Raw genomic sequence first — 22,500 nt, 5'->3', positions numbered from 1 at the left:
ACATCGCATACATTTTAAAATCTTACTTATTACTTACAAAGCACTAAATGGTTTAGCTCCCCAATACTTGAGCGAGCTCTTAACATATTATACTCCATCACGTCTACTGCGGTCTCAAAATTCTGGCCAGTTGATCATACCGAGAATATCCAAATCAACTGCAGGCGGTCGATCGTTTTCCTATTTAGCACCTAAACTCTGGAACTCTTCCTAGCATTGTTCGGGAAGCAGACACACTCTGTCAGTTTAAATCTAGACTAAAAACACATCTCTTTACTGTGGCATACACATAAAACACTTTTTCAATGAAATGATTGTTAGGCTGCATTAACTAGGTCAGCCGGAACCGGGAACACTTCCCATAACACCTGATGTACTCGTGACATCATCAGAAGAATGGCATCTACGCTAATGTTAGTCTCTCTGTTTTATCCCGAGGTTTACTGCAGTCAGCCGGATCCAGGCCGTATCCAGATCAGATGGTGGACCTGCGCCCAGAGAAGACCAACACAGGACCCCGAAGTGTCTGGGAGACCGTGATTAGACTCCCCCTGAAACTGCCTCATCGACACGGCATCTCAATAAACCCGTCTCCTGCGTGTTGCCTCCGATCATTCGAATATTGCACTTTAATAATTATTTAATCAACATCATCCTCAATAAACCCGTCTCCAGCATGTTGCCCCCGGTCCCTCGAATATTCTGATCTATTATGACCTCCGAGCTGTAAAGCTGCCAGAATAATAATAATAATCATACGCTGTTTGTTAATTGGCCAGAGGAGAACTGCCCCCCCGACTGAGCCTGGTTTCTCCAAGGTTTATTTTCCTCCATTCTGCTCCTGATGGGGTTTTGGTTTCCTTGCCACTGTTGCCTCTGGCTTGGCGTGCTCAGTTGGAGACACTACATGTTCAACTAAACATCAAAATAAATCTAAATAATAAACTAAATTAACCATTTAAACTAAATTACTGATCGAATTATTGATCTAAAGGCCACACTGTCACTGTATGATAATTGAAATGAACTGATGACATCAGCGTTTTTTCCAGAATGGCTATACAGCTGAATAAAATTATGCTGCATTATTTTCCTGTTTAACACTGTAAAGCTGCTTTGAAACAATCTACATTGTTAAAAGCGCTATATAAATAAAGTTGACTTGACTTGACACACACACTCACACACTCACACACTCACACACTCACACACTCACTCACTCACTCACTCTCACACACTCTCACACACTCTCACACACTCTCACACACACACACACACACACACACACACACACACACACACACACACACACACACACACACACACACACACACACACACACACACACACACACACACACACACACACACACACACACACACACACACACACACACACACACACACACACACACACACACACACACACACACACACACACACACACACACACACACACACACACAGCCTCCGAGTCGCAGTTTTTAAATGTTCATTTCAACCATTTCAAAAGACAAATAGGATTGTCTCAGTGTTTGGTCCAGCATGGACTGAACTCATCAGGTTTGACCTTTCATTAGTTTCCCAAATTAATAAATCAAATATAACATTAAAATCAATGTGGCTGGTAGTGGTGTAAGGGTACACAACCATAGCCGCGTTTCCATTACAGATTTGCGCAAAAATGTTGTGATATTTTCTAAAAGTCGCTAAAAAATATTGCGCAATGACGCCATTTCCATTAACTGATGTTATACGACTAAAACACATTTTTTCCTCTTGTGAAAAGTAATTCCAAAAATGATGCCATGTGTGTTGTTAGGTGTGTGTGTATCCCAGCCACCGCACGCATTATTATTAATGGAAGGAGACGTAGGCGTGTTATTCAAGCACTGATGGCAAGGAAAGCCCCTTATACTTGAGCGGTGTGTGTGTGTGTGTGTGTGTGTGTGTTTCTCGCTTTATCTGCTTCAAGCTCTTGATAAATTGTGGCATTTTATATTCTATTGTTTTTTATGAGTTTAATAAACAGCTCTGTCTCGTCTTCTGTCCACACACACCATCATCTGTGAAGAATGATCCACTTTACATACACTAGGTCTGTCACGATAACCAATTTTGCTGGTAACTTTGCGATAAACAATAATATTGTCGTTCTGAGACCATTTTCATCTACAATAATGATAATGGCATAATAATGCAGGTACACCTTTTCAAAGATCAATAAACTTTTGTTTCTAAAGACTATTTAACAATGAAAACGGAAAGCATATTAAATATCCACAATAAATGAACAAAACAACCAAAACCAAAAAAGCGATGGACTCTCAGTCGGTTATCAAACAATGCTCTTGAATAAACAGCTGAAACTGCAGAGATGATCGTGTTTTAGGTGGTGCTGGGAATCGATCAAAAAACATTAACTAATTAATCACATTTCTTTTCTGTAATTAATCACGATTAATACTTTTTAATGTTTTGATATTGTAATAATTTCAGTTACTCTCCAAATGAATGTAGAAACAATTTAAAGACAATTTATATTTTAAATATGTGTAGTATTGTCATATTTTTATGAATGATGGCCAGTATCACTGATGTCTCTATGAAACATTAATGACGTTACATTACAGTATAACTGAAAGCTCCCAATGGCAACATTTATTAGGCTTTAAAAAAACAACTTTTAATTTAAGTGAACTTAAAACAAACTCTACATAAACCCATTATAATAAATGTTATTTTACCTGAGGCCTTCCCTGTTAAACATATACAGAAATGTAATTCATTGATTTATTGACCATCGCGACAGGCCTTACATACGCCAGTTTATTGTGACGCATTGCTGCCACATACAGAGACGAGCAAAATGTTTGAATTTGATGAGTTTTTTTACCACTTTATTTTGGTTTGGAATTTCGTTTGTTTGAAATATAACCTGAATTTAGAAATGCTTTTGAAATTAAAAACTTTGCGTTTAATAAACAAAATATATCTCTGAAATGAAGCGTTTCGAGTGGAGTGCAAAATAATCTGTTCCCTGAGTCACGGCCTTTGCTGTTATTGTGAGTGTACTGTACACAAATAAAAGTAAACGGTTTATAGTGTATAATTATGTCTTCTCTGTAGTATGCAGGGTTCTTGCAGGTTTCAGAAAGTCAAATTTAAGACCTTTTTAAGACATTTTAAGACCATAAAGATTGAAATTTAAGACCTATACGACGCATTACCAAAATTATTTAAATCAAAGAAATAATAAAAAAAGCAATGACATTAGTAACCCTTCACAGCCAACAACGTGCCAAACTTGCCCTCAAATAGAATAGATTACAAAACAGCATATTAATATCCTAATAGAGATTGAACAGGGGATGCTCTAGGGATGATAGAATAAACTAGGGATGCACAATTTGGGGGAGATATCTAATTGCGATTATTCTGGTTAAAATGCAAAAAAAATTTTTTACAAATGAAAAGTGTTTGCATATAACATTTTATATATTAATGTTTATATATTAACGAGACTAATAATAATGATTATATTCAATAAATACAAATATTTAACAAAATTTGAAATATTACTATTACAATAACATTTTAATTATTAAAAAATTAAAAATAGAGTATTTAAGAATAAATATAACAATATAATAATAATACTAATAAAATAACATTTATATTTTACAGAAAACTTATTTTACAAAAAAACCCTGCTGGGTTACCTGTTAATATGCAGACAGCCTATGACTAAAATCATTAGAAAGGTCAAAAGATTTATTGTAAAAAATAAAATAAAAAAATAAAGAAATTCTGTGCTTTTTATCTGTGATATAAATTTCTTAAAGTCTATGTATTTAATATGAAATATGAGCCTCTTATGCATCCACTGTGGGGGAAAAACTGTACATTGGAGAAAAACATATGGGTTGTCATATACATTTATTTAGAGAGAAGTATTATTTTTCATATTTGTTACCCAAACTTTCATTCATAAAATTTTAGACATTTTAAGACTTTTTAAGACCCCGCGGGAACCCTGAGTATGGCTAAAATTGAGTATTGTGAGTTGTTTCTGCTGTCATAAAGTTAATAATCCATCAGACGTTGCTGACGCCTTCGTCAGACAGAGGGTTAAAGAAAACACAGCCTATTTAGTTTCATAGTTAGGCTACGTTTAAAGATTAAAGTTTCATATGTTGATTATGAAAAGTGAGCAGCATGAGTATGAATCAGATGCGCATATGTCTGAGACATGGATTTTGAGCACTTCATTGAATTGTGTTTTCTAGAAAGTCTTTCTTTAAAATTAATTTCGTTTTGTATAAATTGTATTTTAATTTTGATCAATGTTTAATCAACTATTTGGCTGTATATTTAATAAATAAGAAGCAAACCAAGATCGTCGGGAATGGATTGACATGCGTAACTGGGCTGTTTCCGCGAGCTGAAACTACAGCGTCTTTCTGTTTTAATACATTTCTTGAATATATGTGACCCTGTCTGTGAAAACCCAGCTAAAGTCATTTTTTTGTCATTTGCTGTTTTATACATAAAAGCATCCTACATAATGTAAAGAACATTCTGTGAAAATATAACCTTGATATCTTTAATATTGACTGAGTAAGATCATGTCAAAAGTTGAAAATTATATTATGGTCTGTTTGCACTTTGTAATTGTAAAAAATACGTTTCTGAACCGAATGATTTAAGAATCAGCAGTTGTTTCTGCGTCCAAAGTAAACAAAGAGACGATTCAAATCAATATGAAAGAAGCCCACGTCCGGTATTTTTTGGTGCAAAATAATAAAACGTAGCGTCAATAAAATCATTAATTTCAGTATTTATAATATTATAATTGAAAAATTGAGTACTGCATCTCAAAGCCCTTGGTGTAATCTATCATTTACAGCAATAAACACAAATGGCCTGTTTTGGTCATTTTTATGGCTATGACTACTTTGACGCTCTATATCTCATCATTAGATTATGCGACTGGGGTTTCACAGACGGGCTCACATTTGTCTTAATTACAGTAGGCCAATAGATAGTTATGATATTTGTGGCTGGACTGGGGTCTGTCATTACTACGTTAAAGTCACGCCACTGTCCTTATTAGGAGAAAATATATGTCATTTAACGACATAAGATCTCGTTATTACGACATACTTGAGTGGAAAAAAATTATATTTAGGGGGAGCAATGAATATAACGGCTAATATAATGAATATAACGGCTAATATAATGAATATAACGGCTAATATAATGAATATAACGGCTAATATAATGAATATAACGGCTAATATAATGAATATAACGGCTAATATAATGAATATAACGGCTAATATAATGAATATAACGACTAATATAATGAATATAACGGCTAATATAATGAATATAACGGCTAATATAATGAATATAATGGCTAATATAATGAATATAACGGCTAATATAATGAATATAATGGCTAATATAATGAATATAACGGCTAATATAATGAATATAACGGCTAATATAATGAATATAACGGCTAATATAATGAATATAACGGCTAATATAATGAATATAATGGCTAATATAGTGCATATATTTAGTGAAAGAGTTGATTTCTCTAGTGAACTCACAGCTGTGGATAATGAAGGACTTCTGAGGTCAAAATATATATCACTGGCCAAGTGGTTTTTGGATATTTTACTGAAAAAACATTACATAGTGCAGCTTTGAATTCAATTTAATTCTGCTTTCATTTTAATTTTAGTAATTCTGCAGTTTTGTCTATTTTTCGTACTGAACAGAGAATGGGCAAAGAGGCGGGACGTGGGCGGAGCTAAGGTGACGACTAACAGACAGCAGACAAACGGCAATCCACCTGTCACTCAAAGTGGCCACCGGCTTTATATAATGTAAACCAATGAGCCATAAAAAACCCCTCATGGTGCGGGAATAAAAAGGATCTCGCTTGGAAGAAAGTGCGTGAGGAGATCGACCGTGTCTGGTAAGCTGTAAAAAACACTCTTTACTCAATTTGAGCTCTACATAGAGTGATTTCAGGCTGATTTGGACACTTGAGATGACTTGGAAAAAGTGTCCCAATCCCCCTGAAATCATCCTATTGAGACTACAAGCTAAAGACTATAAGCTAAGTCAAATTGAGCTTATTCGCCGTATTTTAAAACAATCCATGTCAGCCATTTCACAACGAGACGCCTTAAAATAATCATTAAGACGCTTGTTATGATCTTACATTGAATAAAACTGATCCGCATGGATTTTTTATTCGCACAAGTGCTTCTTGCTAAAAATAAAAAATAAACAAAAAATTGTTATTTCATTATAAACACTGTTTATATCAATACTGCCACTAGGGTGCGTCTAGATTTCTAGGCTAATATTCATAAATATTTAGATGCGCTAAACCTTTTTCCGATTGGATGGAAACCTGGGTAATGATACTGTAATGTCTATCATTAATGTTTTATTAGAGTCAAGTCAGCTTTATTTATATAGCGCTTTTAACAATGCAGATTGTCTCAGAGCAGCTTTACAGTGTTAAACAGGAAAATAATGCAGCATAATTTTATTCAGCCGTTCTGGAGAAAAAATGTCATCAGTTCATTTAAATTATCATCATACAGTGACAGTGTGGGCTTTAGATCAGTAATGTACTTTATATGGTTTATTTAGTTTAATAATTAGGTTTATTTGGATATTTCGTTGAAACATTTTGTGAATTTAGAGACATCAGTGTCAGTGATATTGGCCTTCATTCATAAAATGATAACATTACAACACATATTAAAAATATGCTGGAGGAGACTTTACAGAGTGCTGGACTGGCATTGTCAATACAAAATCTGGACCAGAAATTGTGACTCTCCATTAGGTCACCTGATGGGGTTTTGGTTTCCTTGCCACTGTTGCCTCTGGCTTGGCGTGCTCAGTTGGGGACACTAAATTTTTCAACTAAACATCGAAATACATCTAAATAATAAACTAAATTAACCATTTAAACTAAATTACTGATCAAATTATTGATCTAAAGCCCACACTGTCACTGTATGATAATTGAAATGAACTGATGACATCAGCGTTTTTTCCAGAATGGCTGTACAGCTGAATAAAATTATGCTGCATTATTTTCATGTTTAACACTGTAAAGCTGCTTTGAAACAATCTACATTGTTAAAAGCGCTATATAAATAAAGTTGACTTGACTTGACTTGACTCTCAGTGAATGTAAGGTGTGGAGCGCTCACACACACACACACACACACACACACACACCTATGTCGTTAATTCGGGGTGATGTTGTCTTTGTAGACAGCAGACAGCGAGACTAGGTTCGAGGTCAGAGTGGGTAATCGACGCCAGCCGCTGATTGTGACCCATCACCCACTGCCTGCCATCTGATCTGAGATCAGGAGGAAACCCGAGCTGGAGATTACGCCATGTGCTGTGATGTGAGCGAAAGCAGGGGTCATGGGCGGCTCACTTCCTCCCGCCCTCTGCACTGCTAAAGCGTTATAGTTCACTCAAAAATGACAATTCTGTCATCAGTTACTCCTCATTTGTGAGAGACTAACCCTTTGAGATTCACAGAATATAAGCCCACCGGACCGCTAGGGTTGGGGACCGAATTCAGAACTTTTAAGGGCACTGACCGAATTACATCGGAACTACAGAGAACAGATTCACATAAAGGGCCCTATCTTGCACCCAGCGCAATTGACTTTGTACACCGACGCATGTGTCATTCCTATTTTGCACCCGCGCAAAGCGCGCTTTTCCCTCCACAGAAGCACGTCGCTAAACTAGTGAATGAACTTGCGCTCCCTGGGCGGTTCAGAGCAAAAAAGGAGGCGTGTTCCGGCGCAAACAATCCCTGGTGCTATTTTGCTGTTCCATTAAACAATTGCGCCACTGACCAGAAAAAACCTAGTCTAAAGTCAGTGGCGCGTTGCGCGTTGTTCATTATGCTATTTTAAGGGCGCATGCTTGACCATAATGTATAGCGTGCACAACGCGCATACACTTTGCTCATGTAACCTACACAGATGCAACAGTTATTTTTGCAAATAATAAATTGTTACACTAAAAAATATTAACACATGAGATGACGGAAATCATTGTGGTGTGCCACGAAGATGTGAAAAAATAGGCATAAATCTAGCTTACAAATGATTCAGGCTAATTGTAATAATTAAGGATAAGACCTGTTTGCCCAATAGTGGCAAGACTTATATGTAGGGTAGAGTGGGGGAAAACGCCCCCCCTTAAGGAAAATGTGACATTACAGTGAAACAAAACATAAATGTGACTTGAATTGCCATCCCGGTTTTGAGTGACTATAATAAGGACATCTGACAAATTGGTTTGTCCGTCAAGAACCAGGAACAAAAATCGACTGAAAAACTGAAAGACTGAAAAAAAAAAGACTGTGAAATCACCTTTACCATAATGTACAACATTACAACATCACTTCTCTGTCTTACACTGCTCTTACAAGCTCATCAGTCTCCTCGGCTGTGAACCGCTCCTGGCGTGCGCCTGGTAAATACGCCATAATAATAGCAATCCATAATGGAACTTGCGCACCTGCTTTTAAAGGGAATGTTGGATGACGCTCTGATTGGTTTATTCACGTTACGCCCAAACCACACCTATGAATAATGAAGCTACTTCAGACCAACCCATTTTAGATTTAGATTTAGATTTGTGTGTGTGTGTGTGTGTGTGTGTGTGTGTGTGTGTGTGTGTGTGTGTGTGTGTGTGTGTGTGTGTGTGTGTGTGTGTGTGTGTGTGTGTGTGTGTGTGTGTGTGTGTGTGTGTGTGTGAAATGCGCTATTCAAATAAACCAAACTTGACGCGCCTTACCAAGTTTAATAACAAACTGAGTTAAATAAACTTTGAAGTAATAAGGTATTCGTCCTACAGTGTTTTTTATACTTTACCACAGTAAAGGATGTGAATAGTTATAATAGACTTAATTATAAGCAAACGAAAGGAAGAAACGTTTATAATCCCCTGCAAACATGGGTGCGACCTGAAGATTTGGGAAAAGAAACGAGATGTCCATGTCCATTGGGATAAAATGGACTAGGCCTATTGTTCACATTCATGGAAAATCGAGTGACCAGATCCAGATCTGAAACAGAATGAAGAAGAACTCTGACCATTATTTCCTTTCTAGGCTAAGCTTTGTGCTTCACTCCTGTAATGTTCACGTGAAACAACATTCACATACAAAACACTGGGTTAGTAAAATAACGAAGTACATTTTTTAAAAGTAGAAAATAGTTTTTAAGTAAAGAGATATATTAAAATAAAAAGAGCTCAACTCTTAAGTGGAAGGAACCTATTTTTCCCCCTCACGTGCAAACTAGCGGACGAGTCATTATTTGGGTTAGTAAAAATAACGAAATTATAGTTTTAAGAGAATAGTATTTTTGTAAAGAGATATACTATATTATCTACCTATTTACCCCCCCAAAAAAAACTAAAACGACGATATCATCGACCATCACAATGTTTTACTGTAAACATTGTCAACTGCAAATTTTGGGGACATCGCCCAACCCTAACACACACACACACACACACACACACACACACACACACACAAACACACACACACACACACACACACACACACACACACACACACACACACACACACACACACACACTATCGCGGTCACTGTCACTATGCCGGTCGTGTGTGTCCATCTCTGCCGTCTCTTATGTGGACATGAACGCACGGACGTCATCTCCAGAGTCACTTTATGAGCATTTTACCGTTTCATTTGAGAAAAACTGCCGTCATATTATAAACACAGAAACTCAAAGCTCTTCACGGCAACACGTCAAAATAAAAGTCCAGTTTATCTTGACAAATACATCACTGTTGTACAGTAGAATTTAGATACATCTCAATTAATAATACTAACACTAATGTAATAATAATAATCAAAACTTAATTTTTTTAAGTAATAAATTAAAATGTTTTAATTTTAACCGTATAAAGCTCAGTTGTGCAGCACTTTGTTTGACAAAAAAAGTTTAATCATATTAAAAGATAAATTCAATTATTGTCTTATGTCTTCATTTGATTACCAGAAAATACACAACACATAATTTGTGGGAAATCTTTTCATAGAAAGGAAATTAAAAAGAAAAAAATAATATGGTTGTTTTTATTAATTAAATTTAAGTAGCTAGTAGCCTACTATAGTAAATATTACATTAATCAAACATCACAGACAAAGGCAGAGCAGCTCTGGCATAATGTCAATAACATTTCTATAAATGACTTAGGCTACATGTTATTTATAGTTATTGATGTAAATCCCTAAAGTACCGTCCACATGTTGCGCACATCTGTCTCTGGCTTTCTCGCGCATCATCTTGGGAATCAACACGTCTTTCTCCACATGCCTCAGGTGCTGCTCTTCTGTGGAGACAAACATCAGCATCTTTATCAACACTACATCCAGACTATCATCAATAACTGCGCTTCACATACATTGATTTATTTGATATTAGCATTGACCGCCTCAAATAGACTTTTGAGTCAGACTATAATCACTGAAGCTGTGTGTGAGACTATAGAAGAACAATAGCACATTTAATAAGAGAAGAATAGGTTTGTGCACATTACAGTGGGTACTAAAAGTTAATTTTATCTCCATATCAATTAATAAACATTTGTTTAACTCGTTTATTCTAAACCTGCTCATCATGTTCATATGAACCACAACATCCAGTCAATAATCAATAATCAAACCCTGAGTCTCGTGACTGACAGCTGCAAAAGAGTCGTTTGATTCATTCATGTTAAAATCATTCATCCTAAATCAACTCCTGATGTGACAGTCTATATCTACAGATGACCAGAAACATGTAAATTGTGTTTATACACCAAAGACACGACATTTCTCGCATGAATAAGCGCGTGTGATGATCTTGTGTTGTGTAAGTGTAACGTTAGTGCTGACATTCACACACATAATCACAACAAACATCCCGCGGGAAATGAAAATGCTCCTGTACCTGGTTTAGACGGATCCATTTACACTTCAGTTACTGTTAATAGTTATTGGATTTTCTTTCTGTTATAAAACATTGATCTGTGTCCAATGTGACCCTCTGGGCGGCGTGTTTAGCGTGAGACTGTATCAGCCACTTCCGGTGACGACGGCAGCGTTATCCGCTAGAGCTTCGGGTCATTGTAGTTCTGCGGAGCTCAGATTGGACTACAAACCGTCACAACGAAACTGAAGTTACGCCATGTCCTTACACGTAATATATATATAACTTAGGATTTTACAGTATTTCACAATTGCTAAAACACTAAAGCCCATTCTCTGAACCCAATGCTCAGTGGCCTAAACCCATTTGTCAAATCAGTCACTTTGTAGGCAAAACCTTAAACAAGTTCAGGTAGTTCAGACACTGGTTGCACAATCTCCATCCACTCTTTTTGCAAAACTCTAAACACATTCTCACTCACTAAAAACACATTTTGCACTGTGTTGTGGTACATACATGTGGCAAAAGTTAAACACAACTTCAACACAGCAGTCATCGTTTACACACAACAACTCAAAATAATTCACACTTGTTTCTAAAGATGTGATCAAATCAGTTGTGTAGAATATAAGCCAGTTCAGAGCACACAGGTGGACCAGGTGAGTGTTGATACATCAATGGAAACAATATGAGAGGTGAGAGGAGGAAGAGGAGGAAGAGGAGGAAGAGTTCATGTAAGAGGTGGAGGAAGAGGAGGAAGAGTAAGAGGAGGAAGATGAAGAGGAGGAAGATGAAGAGGAGGAAGAGGAGGAAGAGGAAGAGAAGGAAGAGGAGGAAGAGGAAGAGGAGGAAGAGGAGGAAGAGGAGGAAGAGGAGGAAGAGGAGGAAGAGGAGGAAGAGGAGGGAAGAGGAGGAAGAGTACAAGGACAACGAAGAGCAAGAATAGTGATTTCAGATCTGACTCAGGCAGCAGTGTATTGTCAGTGTATTGTCAGTGTATGGTCAGTGTATTGTCAGTGTATGGTCAGTGTATTGTCAGTGTATGGTCAGTGTATTGTCAGTGTATTGTCAGTGTATTGTCAGTGTATTGTCAGTGTATTGTCAGTGTATTGTCAGTGTATTGTCAGTGTATGGGTCAGTGTATTGTCAGTGTATGGTCAGTGTATGGTCAGTGTATTGTCAGTGTATTGTCAGTGTATGGTCAGTGTATGGTCAGTGTATTGTCAGTGTATTGTCAGTGTATGGTCAGTGTATTGTCAGTGTATTTGTCAGTGTATGGTCAGTGGTATGGTCAGTGTATTGTCAGTGTATTGTCAGTGTATGTATTGTCAGTGTAATGGTCAGTGTATTGTTCAGTGTATTGGTCAGTGTATATGGTCAGGTGTATTGTCAGTGTATGGTCAGTGTATGGTCAGTGACTATGGTCAGTGTATTGTCAGTGTATTGTCAGTGTAATTGTCAGTGTATTGGTCAGTGTATTGTCAGTGTATTGTCAGTGTATTGTCAGTGTATTGTCAGTGTATTGTCAGTGTATTGTCAGTGTATTGTCAGTGTATTGTACAGTGTATTGTCAGTGTATGGTCAGTGTATTGTCAGTGTATTGTCAGTGTATGGTCAGTGTATTGTCAGTGTATTGTCAGTGTATGGTCAGTGTATTGTCAGTGTATTGTCAGTGTAATGGTCAGTGTATTGTCAGTGTATTGTCAGTGTATTGTCAGTGTATTGTCAGTGTATGGTCAGTGTATTGTCAGTGTATTGTCAGTGTATTGGTCAGTGTATGGTCAGTGTAATGGTCAGTGTATTGTCAGTGTATGGTCAGATGTATTGTCAGTGTATTGGTCAGTGTATGGTCAGTGTATTGTCAGTGTATTGTCAGTGTATTGTCAGTGTATTGTCAGTGTATATGGTCAGTGTATTGTCAGTGTATGGTCAGTGTATTGTCAGTGTTATGGTCAGTGTATTGTCAGTGTATTGTCAGTGTATTGTCAGTGTATGGTCAGTGTATTGTCAGTGTATTGTCAGTGTATTGTCAGTGTATGGTCAGTGTATGGTCAGTGTATGGTCAGTGTATTGTCAGTGTATGGTCAGTGTATTGTCAGTGTATTGTCAGTGTATGTCAGTGTATGGTCAGTGTATTGTCAGTGTATGTCAGTGTCAGGTCAGTGTATGGTCAGTGTATGGTCAGTGTATGGTCAGTGTATGGTGGTCAGTGTATTGTCAGTGTATTGTCAGTGTATTGTCAGTGTATTGTCAGTGTATTGTCAGTGTATGGTCAGTGTTATGGTCAGTGTATTGTCAGTGTATGGTCAGTGTATGGTCAGTGTATGGTCAGTGTGTATTGTCAGTGTATTGTCAGTGTATGGGTCAGTGTATGGTCAGTGTATTGTCAGTGTATGGTCAGGTGTATGTCAGTGTATGGTCAGTGTATGGTCAGTGTATGGTCAGTGTATTGTCAGTGTAATGGTCAGTGTATTGTCAGTGTATTGTCCAGTGTATTGTCAGTGTATTGTCAGTGTATTGTCAGTGTATGGTCAGTGTATTGTCTTGTCAGTGTTGTCAGTGTATTGTCAGTGTATTGTCAGTGTATTGTCAGTGTATTGTCAGTGTATGGTCAGTGTATTGTCAGTGTATGGTCAGTGTATTGTCAGTGTATTGTCAGTGTATTGTCAGTGTATTGTCAGTGATATGGTAAGTGTATGGTCAGTGTATTGTCAGTGTATTGTCAGTGTATTGTCAGTGTATTTGTCAGTGTATGGTCAGTGTATTGTCTTGTCAGTGTATTGTCAGTGTATTGTCAGTGTATGGTCAGTGTATTGTCAGTGTATTGTCAGTGTATTGTCAGTGTATTGTCAGTGTATGGTCAGTGTATTGTCAGTGTATTGTCAGTGTATTGTCAGTGTATTGTCAGTGTTATGGTCAGTGTATTGTCAGTGTATTGTCAGTGTATTGTCAGTGTATGGTCAGTGTATGGTCAGTGTATGGTCAGGTGTATGGTCAGTGTATGGTCAGTGTATTGTCAGTGTATGGTCAGTGTATTGTCAGTGTATTGTCAGTGTATGGTCAGTGTATGGTCAGTGTATTGTCAGTGTATTGTCAGTGTATTGTCAGTGTATTGTCAGTGTAATGGTCAGTGTATTGGTCTTGTCAGTGTATTGTCAGTGTATTGTCAGTGTATTGTCAGTGTATGGTCAGTGTATGGTCAGTGTATTGTCAGTGTATTGTCCAGTGTATTGTCAGTGTATTGTCAGTGTAGGTCAGTGTCAGTGTATTGTGTCAGTGTATTGTCAGTGTATTGTCAGTGTATTGTCAGTGTATTGTCAGTGTTATGGTCATTGTAGTCTGTATTGTCAGTGTATTGTCAGTGTATTGTCAGTGTATGGTCAGTGTATGGTCAGTGTATTGTCAGTGTATTGTCAGTGTATTGTCAGTGTATGGTCAGTGTATTGTTTGTCAGTGTATTGTCAGTGTATTGTCAGTGGTATTGGTCAGTGTATTGTCAGTGTATTGTCAGTGGTATGGTCAGTGTATGGTCAGTGTATTGTCTTGTCAGTGTATTGTCAGTGTATTGTCAGTGTATTGTCAGTGTATTGTCAGTGTATTGTCAGTGTATTGTCAGTGTATGTCAGTGTATGGTCAGTGTATTGTCAGTGTATGGTCAGTGTATTGTCAGTGTATTGTCAGTGTATTGTCAGTGTATTGTCAGTGTATGGTCAGTGTATTGTCAGTGTATTGTCAGTGTATTGTCAGTGTATGGTCAGTGTAATGGTCAGTGTATTGTCAGGTGTTGTCAGTGTATTGTCAGTGTATTGTCAGTGTATTGTCAGGTGTATGGTCAGTGTATTGTCAGTGTATGGTCAGTGTATGGTCAGTGTATTGTCTTGTCAGTGTATTGTCAGTGTATTGTCAGTGTATGGTCAGTGTATGGTCAGTGTATTGTCAGTGTATTGTCAGTGTATTGTCAGTGTATTGTCAGTGTATGGTCAGTGTATTGTCAGTAGTATTGTCAGTGTATTGTCAGTGTATTGTCAGTGTAATGGTCAGTGTATTGTCAGTGTATTGTCAGTGTATTGTCAGTGTGTTGTCAGTGTATTGTCAGTGTATTGTCAGTGTGTTGTCAGTGTATTGTCAGTGTATTGTCAGTGTATTGTCTCAGTGTTGTCTGTCAGTGTATGGTCAGTGTATTGGTCAGTGTATTGTCAGTGTATTGTCAGTGTATGGTCAGTGTATTGTCAGTGTATTGTCAGTGTATGGTCAGTGTATTGTCAGTGTATTGTCAGTGTATGGTCAGTGTATTGTCAGTGTATTTGTCAGTGTATTGTCAGTGTATGGTCAGTGTATGGTCAGTGTATTGTCAGTGTATGGTCAGTGTATTGTCAGTGTATTGTCAGTGTATTGTCAGTGTATGGTCAGTGTATGAGTCAGTGTATTGTCAGTGTATGGTCAGTGTATTGTCAGTGTATTGTCAGTGTATTGTCAGTGTGATTGTCAGTGTATTGTCAGTGTATGGTCAGTGTATTGTCAGTGTCTATGGTCAGTGTATTGTCAGTGTATTGTCAGTGTATGGTCAGTGTATTGTCAGTGTATTGTCAGTGTATGGTCAGTGTGATTGTCAGTGTATTGTCAGTGTATGGTCAGTGTATTGTCTAGTGTATGGTCAGTGTATTGGTCAGTGTATTGTCAGTGTATGGTCAGTGTATTGTCAGTGTATTGTCAGTGTGTTGTCAGTGTATTGGTCAGTGTGTATGGTCAGTTGTATGGTCAGTGTATGGTCAGTGTATTGTCAGTGTATGGTCAGTTGTATGGTCAGTGTATGGTCAGTGTATTGTCAGTGTATGGTCAGTGTATTGTCAGTGTATTGTCAGTGTGTTGTCAGTGTATTGTCAGTGTATGGTCAGTGTATTGGTCAGTGTATGGTCAGTGTGTTGTCAGTGTGTTGTCAGTGTGTTGTCAGTGTGATTTGTCAGTGTATTGTCAGTGTATGGTCAGTGTATGGTCAATGTATTGTCAGTGTATTGTCAGTGTATTGTCAGTGTGTTGTCAGTGTATGGTCTAGTGTATTGTCAGTGTATTGTCAGTGTATGGTCAGTGTATTGTCAGTGTATTGTCAGGTGTTGTCAGTGTATTGTCAGTGTATTGTCAGTGTTATGGTCAGTGTATGGTCAGTGTATTGTCAGTGTATTGTCAGTGTATGGTCAGTGTATGGTCAGTGTATTGGTCAGTGTATTGTCAGTGTATGGTCAGTGTATTGTCAGTGTATTGTCAGTGTAGTGGTGTCAGTGTATTGTCAGTGTATGGTCAGTGTATTGGTCAGTGTATGGTCAGTGTGTTGTCAGTGTGTTGTCAGTGTGTTGTCAGTGTGTTGTCAGTGTATGGTCAGTGTATTGTCAGTGTATGGTCAGTGTATGGTCAGTGTAATGGTCAGTGTATTGTCAGTGTATTGTCAGTGTATTGTCAGTGTATTGTCAGTGTATTGTCAGTGTGTCAGGTGTTGTCAGTGTGTTGTCAGTGTGTTGTCAGTGTGTTGTCAGTGTGTTGTCAGTGTATTGTCAGTGTGTTGTCAGTGTGTTGTCAGTGTGTTGTCAGTGTTGTCAGTGTGTTGTCAGTGTATGGTCAGTGTATTGTCAGTGTATGGTCAGTGTATTGTCAGTGTGTTGTCAGTGTATTGTCAGTGTATTGTCAGTGTATGGTCAGTGTGTTGTCAGTGTGTTGTCAGTGTATGGTCAGTGTATTGTCAGTGTATGGTCAGTGTATTGTCAGTGTATGGTCAGTGTATGGTCAGTGTATGGTCAGTGTATTGTCAGTGTATTGTCAGTGTATTGTCAGTGTATGGTCAGTGTATTGTCAGTGTATTGTCAGTGTGTTGTCAGTGTGTTGTCAGTGTGTTGTCAGTGTATTGTCAGTGTATTGTCAGTGTGTTGTCAGTGTGTTGTCAGTGTATGGTCAGTGTATTGTCAGTGTATTGTCAGTGTGTTGTCAGTGTGTTGTCAGTGTATTGTCAGTGTGTTGTCAGTGTGTTGTCAGTGTATTGTCAGTGTATTGTCAGTGTATTGTCAGTGTATTGTCAGTGTGTTGTCAGTGTGTTGTCAGTGTATGGTCAGTGTATTGTCAGTGTGTTGTCAGTGTGTTGTCAGTGTATTGTCAGTGTATTGTCAGTGTATTGTCAGTGTATTGTCAGTGTGTTGTCAGTGTATGGTCAGTGTATTGTCAGTGTATGGTCAGTGTATTGTCAGTGTATTGTCAGTGTGTTGTCAGTGTATTGTCAGTGTATGGTCAGTGTATTGTCAGTGTATTGTCAGTGTATTGTCAGTGTATTGTCAGTGTATTGTCAGTGTGTTGTCAGTGTGTTGTCAGTGTATTGTCAGTGTATTGTCAGTGTATTGTCAGTGTATGGTCAGTGTATTGTCAGTGTATGGTCAGTGTGTTGTCAGTGTATTGTCAGTGTATTGTCAGTGTATTGTCAGTGTGTTGTCAGTGTGTTGTCAGTGTGTTGTCAGTGTATTGTCAGTGTATTGTCAGTGTATTGTCAGTGTATTGTCAGTGTGTCGTCAGTGTATTGTCAGTGTGTGGTCAGTGTATTGTCAGTGTATTGTCAGTGTATTGTCAGTGTATTGTCAGTGTATTGTCAGTGTATTGTCAGTGTATTGTCAGTGTGTCGTCAGTGTATTGTCAGTGTGTTGTCAGTGTATTGTCAGTGTATGGTCAGTGTATTGTCAGTGTGTTGTCAGTGTATTGTCAGTGTATTGTCATTGTCAGTGTATTGTCAGTGTATGGTCAGTGTATTGTCAGTGTATTGTCATTGTCAGTGTATTGTCAGTGTATGGTCAGTGTATTGTCAGTGTATTGTCAGTGTAATGTCATTGTCAGTGTATTGTCAGTGTACTGTCAGTGTATGGTCAGTGTATTGTCAGTGTGTTGTCAGTGTATTGTCAGTGTATTGTCATTGTCAGTGTATTGTCAGTGTATGGTCAGTGTATTGTCAGTGTATTGTCATTGTCAGTGTATTGTCAGTGTATGGTCAGTGTATTGTCAGTGTATTGTCAGTGTATGGTCAGTGTATTGTCAGTGTATTGTCAGTGTGTTGTCAGTGTATTGTCAGTGTATTGTCAGTGTGTTGTCAGTGTGTTGTCAGTGTATTGTCAGTGTATTGTCAGTGTATTGTCAGTGTATTGTCAGTGTATTGTCAGTGTATTGTCAGTGTGTTGTCAGTGTATTGTCAGTGTGTTGTCAGTGTATGGTCAGTGTATTGTCAGTGTATTGTCAGTGTATTGTCAGTGTATGGTCAGTGTATTGTCAGTGTATTGTCATTGTCAGTGTATTGTCAGTGTGTTGTCAGTGTATTGTCAGTGTATTGTCAGTGTATTGTCAGTGTGTTGTCAGTGTGTTGTCAGTGTATTGTCAGTGTATTGTCAGTGTGTTGTCAGTGTATTGTCAGTGTATTGTCATTGTCAGTGTGTTGTCAGTGTATGGTCAGTGTATTGTCAGTGTATTGTCATTGTCAGTGTATTGTCAGTGTGTTGTCAGTGTATTGTCAGTGTATTGTCAGTGTATTGTCAGTGTGTTGTCAGTGTGTTGTCAGTGTATGGTCAGTGTATTGTCAGTGTATTGTCATTGTCAGTGTATTGTCAGTGTGTTGTCAGTGTATTGTCAGTGTATTGTCAGTGTATTGTCAGTGTGTTGTCAGTGTGTTGTCAGTGTATTGTCAGTGTATTGTCAGTGTGTTGTCAGTGTATTGTCAGTGTATTGTCATTGTCAGTGTGTTGTCAGTGTGTTGTCAGTGTATTGTCAGTGTATTGTCATTGTCAGTGTATTGTCAGTGTGTTGTCAGTGTATTGTCAGTGTATTGTCAGTGTGTTGTCAGTGTGTTGTCAGTGTATTGTCAGTGTGTTGTCAGTGTGTTGTCAGTGTATTGTCAGTGTATTGTCAGTGTGTTGTCAGTGTATTGTCAGTGTATTGTCAGTGTGTTGTCAGTGTATTGTCAGTGTATTGTCAGTGTGTTGTCAGTGTGTTGTCAGTGTGTTGTCAGTGTATTGTCAGTGTATTGTCAGTGTATTGTCAGTGTATTGTCAGTGTGTCGTCAGTGTATTGTCAGTGTGTGGTCAGTGTATTGTCAGTGTATTGTCAGTGTATTGTCAGTGTATTGTCAGTGTATTGTCAGTGTATTGTCAGTGTATTGTCAGTGTGTCGTCAGTGTATTGTCAGTGTGTTGTCAGTGTATTGTCAGTGTATGGTCAGTGTATTGTCAGTGTGTTGTCAGTGTATTGTCAGTGTATGGTCAGTGTATTGTCAGTGTGTTGTCAGTGTATTGTCAGTGTATGGTCAGTGTATTGTCAGTGTGTTGTCAGTGTATTGTCAGTGTATTGTCATTGTCAGTGTATTGTCAGTGTATGGTCAGTGTATTGTCAGTGTATTGTCATTGTCAGTGTATTGTCAGTGTATGGTCAGTGTATTGTCAGTGTATTGTCAGTGTAATGTCATTGTCAGTGTATTGTCAGTGTATTGTCAGTGTATGGTCAGTGTATTGTCAGTGTGTTGTCAGTGTATTGTCAGTGTATTGTCATTGTCAGTGTATTGTCAGTGTATGGTCAGTGTATTGTCAGTGTATTGTCATTGTCAGTGTATTGTCAGTGTATGGTCAGTGTATTGTCAGTGTATTGTCAGTGTATGGTCAGTGTATTGTAAGTGTATTGTCAGTGTATTGTCAGTGTGTTGTCAGTGTGTTGTCAGTGTATTGTCAGTGTATTGTCAGTGTATTGTCAGTGTATTGTCAGTGTGTTGTCAGTGTGTTGTCAGTGTATTGTCAGTGTATTGTCAGTGTATTGTCAGTGTATTGTCAGTGTATTGTCAGTGTGTTGTCAGTGTATTGTCAGTGTGTTGTCAGTGTATGGTCAGTGTATTGTCAGTGTATTTTCAGTGTATTGTCAGTGTATTGTCAGTGTATGGTCAGTGTATTGTCAGTGTGTTGTCAGTGTGTTGTCAGTGTATTGTCAGTGTATTGTCAGTGTATTGTCAGTGTATTGTCAGTGTATTGTCAGTGTATTGTCAGTGTGTTGTCAGTGTATTGTCAGTGTGTTGTCAGTGTATGGTCAGTGTATTGTCAGTGTATTGTCAGTGTATTGTCAGTGTATTGTCAGTGTATGGTCAGTGTATTGTCAGTGTATTGTCATTGTCAGTGTATTGTCAGTGTGTTGTCAGTGTATTGTCAGTGTATTGTCAGTGTATTGTCAGTGTGTTGTCAGTGTGTTGTCAGTGTATTGTCAGTGTATTGTCAGTGTGTTGTCAGTGTATTGTCAGTGTATTGTCATTGTCAGTGTGTTGTCAGTGTATGGTCAGTGTATTGTCAGTGTATTGTCATTGTCAGTGTATTGTCAGTGTGTTGTCAGTGTATTGTCAGTGTATTGTCAGTGTATTGTCAGTGTGTTGTCAGTGTGTTGTCAGTGTATGGTCAGTGTATTGTCAGTGTATTGTCATTGTCAGTGTATTGTCAGTGTGTTGTCAGTGTATTGTCAGTGTATTGTCAGTGTATTGTCAGTGTGTTGTCAGTGTGTTGTCAGTGTATTGTCAGTGTATTGTCAGTGTGTTGTCAGTGTATTGTCAGTGTATTGTCATTGTCAGTGTGTTGTCAGTGTGTTGTCAGTGTATTGTCAGTGTATTGTCATTGTCAGTGTATTGTCAGTGTGTTGTCAGTGTATTGTCAGTGTATTGTCAGTGTGTTGTCAGTGTGTTGTCAGTGTATTGTCAGTGTGTTGTCAGTGTGTTGTCAGTGTATTGTCAGTGTATTGTCAGTGTGTTGTCAGTGTATTGTCAGTGTATTGTCAGTGTGTTGTCAGTGTATTGTCAGTGTATTGTCAGTGTGTTGTCAGTGTATTGTCAGTGTGTTGTCAGTGTGTTGTCAGTGTGTTGTCAGTGTATTGTCAGTGTGTTGTCAGTGTATTGTCAGTGTGTTGTCAGTGTGTTGTCAGTGTGTTGTCAGTGTGTTGTCAGTGTATTGTCAGTGTATTGTCAGTGTATTGTCAGTGTATGGTCAGTGTATTGTCAGTGTATTGTCAGTGTATGGTCAGTGTATGGTCAGTGTATTGTCAGTGTATTGTCAGTGTATTGTCAGTGTATTGTCAGTGTATTGTCAGTGTATGGTCAGTGTATTGTCAGTGTATTGTCAGTGTATTGTCAGTGTATTGTCAGTGTATTGTCAGTGTATTGTCAGTGTATTGTCAGTGTATGGTCAGTGTATGGTCAGTGTATTGTCAGTGTATTGTCAGTGTATTGTCAGTGTATGGTCAGTGTATGGTCAGTGTATTGTCAGTGTATTGTCAGTGTATTGTCAGTGTATTGTCAGTGTATTGTCAGTGTATGGTCAGTGTATTGTCAGTGTATTGTCAGTGTATTGTCAGTGTATGGTCAGTGTATGGTCAGTGTATGGTCAGTGTATTGTCAGTGTATTGTCAGTGTATTGTCAGTGTATTGTCAGTGTATGGTCAGTGTATTGTCAGTGTATTGTCAGTGTATTGTCAGTGTATTGTCAGTGTATGGTCAGTGTATGGTCAGTGTATTGTCAGTGTATTGTCAGTGTATTGTCAGTGTATGGTCAGTGTATGGTCAGTGTATGGTCAGTGTATGGTCAGTGTATTGTCAGTGTATTGTCAGTGTATTGTCAGTGTATTGTCAGTGTATGGTCAGTGTATGGTCAGTGTATTGTCAGTGTATTGTCAGTGTATTGTCAGTGTATGGTCAGTGTATTGTCAGTGTATTGTCAGTGTATTGTCAGTGTATTGTCAGTGTATTGTCAGTGTATGGTCAGTGTATTGTCAGTGTATTGTCAGTGTATTGTCAGTGTATGGTCAGTGTATGGTCAGTGTATGGTCAGTGTATTGTCAGTGTATTGTCAGTGTATTGTCAGTGTATTGTCAGTGTATTGTCAGTGTATTGTCAGTGTATGGTCAGTGTATTGTCAGTGTATGGTCAGTGTATGGTCAGTGTATTGTCAGTGTATTGTCAGTGTATTGTCAGTGTATGGTCAGTGTATGGTCAGTGTATGGTCAGTGTATTGTCAGTGTATTGTCAGTGTATTGTCAGTGTATTGTCAGTGTATGGTCAGTGTATGGTCAGTGTATTGTCAGTGTATTGTCAGTGTATTGTCAGTGTATTGTCAGTGTATTGTCAGTGTATTGTCAGTGTATGGTCAGTGTATTGTCAGTGTATTGTCAGTGTATTGTCAGTGTATTGTCAGTGTATGGTCAGTGTATTGTCAGTGTATTGTCAGTGTATTGTCAGTGTATTGTCAGTGTATGGTTTTTATCATTTGTGCCACTGAAAGTTTACTGTATTCATCTGATAAAGTACATCAGTTTGTCAATAGAAAGGGGAGTGGGGGAAAAAAGACAAAAATACATTTTACATATGAATGTGATGTTTCTGTATGTTTATATTTGTAAGAGCATTTTCCCTTTTGTAGAATAGCAGGACTGAATGAGGTGAAGAA

General features: G+C 38.0%; 1 protein-coding gene across 2 annotated transcripts in view; it reads right to left on the bottom strand.

The window, feature by feature from the left end:
* The window catches only part of cmc1 (C-x(9)-C motif containing 1), a 25,502-nt gene extending 14,314 nt beyond the window's left edge, over positions 1–11,188 (bottom strand). The window contains exons 1-2 of one of the 2 annotated variants that reach the window (XM_079836655.1): positions 11,046–11,188; positions 10,372–10,446 (exon numbers count right to left, since the gene is read on the bottom strand). In XM_079836655.1, the coding sequence (XP_079692781.1) occupies positions 10,372–10,446; positions 11,046–11,064 (94 nt within the window). In that variant the 5' untranslated portion in view covers positions 11,065–11,188. Of the gene's footprint in view, positions 1–10,353; positions 10,447–11,045 lie in introns of both variants that reach the window. The other variant, XM_079836654.1, reaches the window with a different exon arrangement.
* Between the last annotated feature and the right edge of the window lie 11,312 nt (positions 11,189–22,500).

The sequence above is a fragment of the Gobio gobio genome (assembly GCF_949357685.1).
Source record: "Gobio gobio genome assembly, chromosome: 15".
Taxonomy (NCBI): Eukaryota; Metazoa; Chordata; class Actinopteri; order Cypriniformes; family Gobionidae; genus Gobio; species Gobio gobio.
The sequence above is the reverse complement of the archived record's forward strand: the minus strand, read 5'-3'. Positions and strand labels throughout refer to the sequence as shown.